At 42.4% G+C, this 6187-nt stretch overlaps 1 protein-coding gene across 2 annotated transcripts; it reads right to left on the bottom strand.

Annotated features, from left to right (window-relative positions):
* Positions 1-4: 4 nt before the first annotated feature.
* Positions 5-4891, bottom strand: LOC110492385 (transcription factor-like 5 protein). Of its 2 annotated transcripts, none has more exons than XM_036947371.2 (7): positions 4806-4891; positions 3035-3751; positions 2737-2887; positions 2466-2628; positions 2112-2301; positions 1262-1403; positions 5-1121 (listed from the first exon to the last, which is right to left on the bottom strand). In XM_036947371.2, exons 2-7 carry the CDS (start codon positions 3748-3750, stop codon positions 996-998), a joined length of 1488 nt encoding a protein of 495 aa, XP_036803266.2. In that variant the 5' UTR covers position 3751; positions 4806-4891; the 3' UTR covers positions 5-995. The 2 variants fall into 2 exon arrangements, with proteins under 2 accessions (XP_036803266.2, XP_021422330.3); XM_021566655.3 differs by lacking the exon at positions 4806-4891 and adding an exon at positions 4418-4571.
* Positions 4892-6187: the final 1296 nt, after the last annotated feature.

Here is a 6187-nt window from a genome sequence, read left to right as displayed (position 1 = left end):
CATATCAAGTTAACCAACTGAATGTTTATGCAATCAAACAATCAGGAGATAAACACAAAGGCAAGTACATTAAGTCACATTTATTTTAAATATCTAATATTAAGGTAATATGAAAAACTGTCACGGAAACTGAACTTTTTCCAGAGTTGTATATACAGAGTGGAGCAACACTGAACAATATACATTTAGAAGGCTGCATTTGTTGTTAATGTGGTTTACTGTTGCCACAAGTACCAAAAAACCCTGTATAAAACACATTCAAATTACAATTGCAGATAAAGATGCACGTATGATTAAAAATTGAACTATATTACATCTGTTAACTAAACTGAAATCTAGTCAGTAGATCATGTTCAACTCCTATCCTAGAGAAACAGTGCCTCCTGTGCATGACTTTCAGTAAAGCATTTTTTTAATAAAAAGGTTTGTTGGCTCAAAGAATCACAATTATGTAAAGTTGTATAAAAAAACATCTCTCCTTCCTCATCATACACACTAACCTGATCCATAGGAGTCCTGGAGTGCAGTTAAACTTGCATTGTACAATCAAGACCCTCAAAACCACGTTGGAATGTTACTTCCATGGTCAAACTTAAAACCTTCACCCATTTTAATTATTGTCAATCATGAGGTTTGGAAGGGAAGCTCGTTTCAAATATTAGTCGAACTTGAACACTTTTAAGCAAAAGTAAACATTTATGAAATCTCTTGATACAAAAACTGTGCCCAAATAGATCAAGATGGAAAATTACATGTTGGAGTACATGCTCTGTCAAGGGGGATAATAATCACAGAGGAGAAATAAAGCAATAAACAGAACACCAAAATCCCCTTTCTCCCCCGAAAAAAAACAATCAAATGGATGTCTGTCCCTCTGGCAATACCTGATGCTTTCGTGATAGCTAACATTCCAAAGCCAAACCCGATGGATCACAGCTACTCTTGAGGGTAAAATAAATTAATAAATAGAATAATTATTAAATAGGTGCGTGTATTTACTGCTCCGATGCCTGTAGGGTGCTAGATGGCTCTGCTGTCTCCTGGCGGACCATGACCTGGCCTGAGGCACTGCTGGGCTTGAGCCGCTGGCCAGTCTTGCCACAGAACGTGCCCTGAAACTCCTGAGGAAGAGGGCAGAGTCAGTCACCACTTTAGGAATACCTGTGCATCAGGACACTACAGCAGCACAACATTGCAATATGTCTGTTGGTGAGGTCATAGCCACATAGGGACTATCAACTTAGATCAGGCACTCACTCACCTGTTTGATGGAGTCCCCGTACACCTCTCTGACGTACTTGAGGAAGGCGGTGGTCCATTGCAGGGTGGTGGCTTTGTCCGTCTCGTGGTTACAGAATGGCGCCAGCACATTCAGCTCATCACAGCAGAAGCGGATCCTCCTCCTAGAGTAAAAGGTGTCACTGACAGGAGCTTCTGTTTGAGGTGTGTACTAAGTGTCAGTGTGTTTTTTTATTTTATGGTTTAGGTATGGTTTGCTGTGCTGTGAAGCCCTTTTTGACAAATGTACCATGTAAAAGTGTGAATGCTAATGAGCAAAAGTAATAACGTGCCCAAGAGAGTAAAACAAGCAACAGTTTGTGTGTCTGAGTATAAGTGTGATGGGTTCAGATTTCTAAAAACTTTGAATATTATTAATCATTAGTTATGCTAGAGACATGAGGGGTGCCATAGTCGAGGGTCTAACCCAGGAGTTAATGGTTATCTGTAGAAGGAAGGGTTATGGTGGGTGCAATTAAGCTTAGAATGTGATGAGTGCAGGGAAAACAATCGCATGTGGCAGTACTGATAAAGGGAGGGAGCTGTGGATAAGAGGGCGAGGTCAGGTAAGATTAAGGGAAGAGGAACCATTTATTGCCTGTATCACTTTGTATCTTTATTGCTAGGGAGGAAACTATGTTTAGCGAGAAGGAGGAGACTCCACCCAAAGTGGGGTACATATACCACCACTATTGTAAACATGTTTTTTGTTGATTCAGCTGTTCGATTCTTTGGGAAGAATAAACCTGGTCTAAGCTTTCATAGTGTCCGTCAAGTTCTTACTCTGATAACTAAAACCTAACAAGTGTAAGCACAAGTGTGGGTCTGATTACCTGCGGTCTCGCTCCTTGCTGTTGTGTCTCTCTCTGCGCTGGCTACTTTCCACTGGTGGCCCTCCTCTCTTTTTTGCGCCTGCTCCTCCAGTTGCTCTTCCCTCCACTGAGTCTGTGACAACGCCAGAGGTCTTGACAGCACACGTTCCACGGGTCCTACCACGTTTAGCAGGCTTCGCCACAGCATCATCTGAAAGAGATAAAGAGGGTGTTAAGAGTTACAACAAAAAAAAAGAGTTGGATGTTATGTTCAGCAATACTACAATACATGTACAAAATAAGCTGGAGAAAGACTGTACATTAAGTTTTGTTATGAGTGCCCTCCAAATCAAGCTGAACAGTGAACATACATACCTTCCACCTTCACCCAAACTTTCTCCTCTGTTGGGTTGGGGCTGTTGACGCATGGAACTTTGTCAGGCATCTTGTCTTGCCGATAGCTGAATGTGAAGTTCTTTGGAATGATCAACCCTTGATGCTTATTGGGGTCAAGTATATGAGGGACATTCCCAAATCCCTAAGAATAGAAGACTTGTCAAAACATAGCACTGAATCCCTTCCTTGTAACAATATAAAACAATTACATTTTTATGATTTAGTTACATCAGTAGTATGTTGCTCATACTTGACGGGCGCCAGCGATGGGGTTGAACATGCTTCCATATGGGTATGACAGCTCAATAGGGTTGCCCCGATCTGACCTCACCCACTTCTGTGGTTGTGAATGAATTGCTGCTTCTTGCACCTCATTAGATTGATGAAGCATTGTCAAAAAACTGTAAAAGAAAGACAAATGTTGAGTAACTCAGTACTTCTATGACAATGTGTTTTTAGTAGTGTAGTAGAGAATTTACAGCTGTAAACAAAGTATGGCTAGTATAGGCCTACATTATCATCACTCAAAATGTAGGGATAAAACGTACTTGCTAAGAGCTGCTGATTGCACATCCTGTTGTCTGGGGATGTCACAGGGGGTGCAGTTGAACCTCTTCTCCAAGCGAACTCGGGCGGGTGGGTTGGGCCTGGACAATAGCTGTGTGCTACTGTTGTTGTATGCTTCCAAGCCACGTTCTTGGGTCGCATCCACTGCACTCCTGATTTTAGCCAACACGGAGCCGGGGACTTCACCGCAAGTGGTGGGGGTCCGTTCTCCAGGTATAACGTTCCCGTCACTGACCAATACCATTTTAATTTCCTTGATGTCAACCTGTCCACCCTGGTTCAAGCCGCCGAGAATGTACTGCTGCTCATCAGTTGAAGTTGACATAGCATCAGGTGGAGTGTTCGGGGGAGACTTGGCTGGGTATTCTGCTTCGCAGTTTGTAGGTTGGGGTGCAGAGTTTTCCACGGTGAATACGGTAGTGTTGAACCGGGCATCTCCTGATCCCTCTGGACCAGCCGCTTGTGCCTCCATGTGTGACTGGATTATGTGCTGAAGGTGGGTGTACTCCACTTCTGTCATCTCCATCAGGTTGAGCTCTGTGCCCAAAATCTGGCTTTGATCATTTGGAACACACCCGTTTTGGCTCATGATCACCTCGACAGAATCTGGGTTGTACTGCCCCAATGCAGGTGACACATGAATGGTTTTACAAGCAGGTGACACATTAATGGTTTTACATGCCACGGACATCGACATCCTGTTGAGAGAAACACATGCTTAATGTCAGCTTAGAACAAGAACACTTACTTTCATGTTCAACATAGCTATCTATCTGTCTGTTACCGGGGTCTATAACCTTAGCTAAATCAATGGGCTGATCTCTGGCTAACTAGCAAGATACTTTTCCCGCTCTGACCGATCAATCAAGCTCGCGCGTCTTAATCTAAACTGCGCTAACGTTACACTCCAGCTACTATATGTCAACTCACTTCACACTGCAGGCAACCTAGTGGTTAGAGCGTTGGGCCAGAAACCGAAAGGCTGCTAGATCGAATCCCCGAGCTGGCATGGTAAAAAATCTGTTGAACAAGGCAATTAACCTAACCCACTGTTCCTAGGCCGTCATTGTAAATAAGAATTTGTTCTTATTAACCGACTTGCCTAGTTAAATAAAAATACAGTTAACGAGCTACACTTATTCTTACTGAAATGTGGAATATAGCTAGCTATCCAACTAAATAGCTTTTTGAAATTGTACTATTTGGTCAACTTAAAAAGAGTAAACGTACAAATATGCGGTAATGTTAGCTAGCAGATGTTAGCTAGTTAAAGTTAGTTACTGTAGCCAGAAACTTTTCCAATAATTCACTGACTGAAAAGTCACCACCCTTACAATTGTCTCAATTAAACATTTGATAACTACCTGAATAGATGGATATATTTGTATTTAAAATAGTCTTCAATTATAAGTTCATTAATTTATCAAATTCGTCGTCTTAAAACAGGCTCGTGTTTAGAATTTTACCAACCGACTTTGACAGACAGACAAGAGAGCGAACGTGATTAGAAAATAACTTGGGTGGCAACTGACGTCAGGCATTTTCATTGGCTCAAAAACAGAGCCTCTGCTGTCAGTGTCCATGAAAGTTGTTCTAAAATATTTTTTGAGATTTGGTAACTTGCTTGACTGCTCCCATCATTAAATGCTAGTAAATCAAACATTCAACGATGTTAATTATACTGAACAAAAATAAGTGGCGCAGCAGTCTAATAAGACACTGCATTTCAGTGCTAGAGGCGTCACTACAGACCCTGGTTTGATTCCAGGCTATATCACAACCGGCCGTGATTGGGAGTCCCACAGGGCGGCACACAATTGGCCCAGCGTCATCTGGTTTAGGGTTTGGTTTGTTCTTAACTGACTTGCCTAGTTAAATAAATGTTAATTTAACAAAATAAAGCTAAAAATGTTGGTCCCATGTTTCATGAGCTGAAATAAAAGATCCCAGAAATGTACAGACTCACAAAAAGCTTATTTATCAAAAAGAAATTGCACAAATATGTTTACATCAATGTTAGTGAGCCTTTATCCTTTTCCAAGATAATCAATCCACCTGACAGGTGTGGCATAATCAAGTAGCTGATTAAACAGGTGCACTTTGTGCTGGGGACAATAAAAGGCCATTCTAAAATGTGCAGTTTGGTCATACAACCCAATGCCACAGATGTCTCATGTTTTGAGGGAGCGTGCAATTGACATGCTGACTGCAGGAATGTACACCAGAGCTGTTGCCAGAGAATTGAATGTTAATTTCTCAACCATAAGCCGCATCCAACTTAGTTTTTGAAAATATAGCTGTACGTCCAACCGGCCTCACAACCACAGACCACATGTAACCACGCCAGCCCAGGGCCTCCACATCCGGCTTCTTCACCTGCGGGATGGTCTGTGACCAGCCACCCGGACAGCTGATGAAACTGGGTTTACACAACCAAAGAATTTCTGCACAAACTCTCAGAAACAATCTCAGGGAAGCTAATCTGCATGCTCATCATCCTCACCAGGATCTTGACCTGTCTGCGTTCGTCGTCGTAACCGACTTCAGTGGGCAAATGCTCACCTTCGATGGCCACTAGCACGCTAGAGAAGTGTGGTTTCAACTGTACCGGGCAGATGGGCAGACGGCAGACAGCGTGCGTGGGGTTGCGTGGGCGACCGGTTTGCTGATATCAACGTTGTGAACGTTGATATCAGCAGTGAACGTTGATACCACCCATGGTGGTGGCGGAATTGGGTTATGGTATGGGCAGGCATAAGCTATGGACACCAAACACAAATGCATTTTATCGATGGCAATTTGAATGCACAGAGATACCGTGACGAGATCCTGAGGCCCATTGTCGTGCCATTCATCTGCCACCATCACCTCATGTTTCAGCATGATAATGCGTAGCCCCATGTCGCAAGGCTCTGTACACAATTCCTGGAAGCTGAAAATGTCCCATATCTGTATTTCCAGTCATGTGAAATCCATCGATTAGGGCCTAATGAATTTCTTTCAATTGACTGATTTCCTTATATGAACTGTAATTCAGTAAAATCTTAGAAATTGTTGCATGTTAAATGTATGTTTTGTTCAGTGTATTTGCTTATGTGACAATTACCTCTAGTGCTAAATAATTCAGCTTTCCA

This window comes from Oncorhynchus mykiss, chromosome 16, assembly GCF_057628025.1.
Source record: "Oncorhynchus mykiss isolate SJ-2025 chromosome 16, ASM5762802v1, whole genome shotgun sequence".
NCBI lineage: Eukaryota > Metazoa > Chordata > Actinopteri > Salmoniformes > Salmonidae > Oncorhynchus > Oncorhynchus mykiss.
Note: the sequence above shows the minus strand (reverse complement) of the source record. Positions and strands in the feature narration are given on the sequence as shown.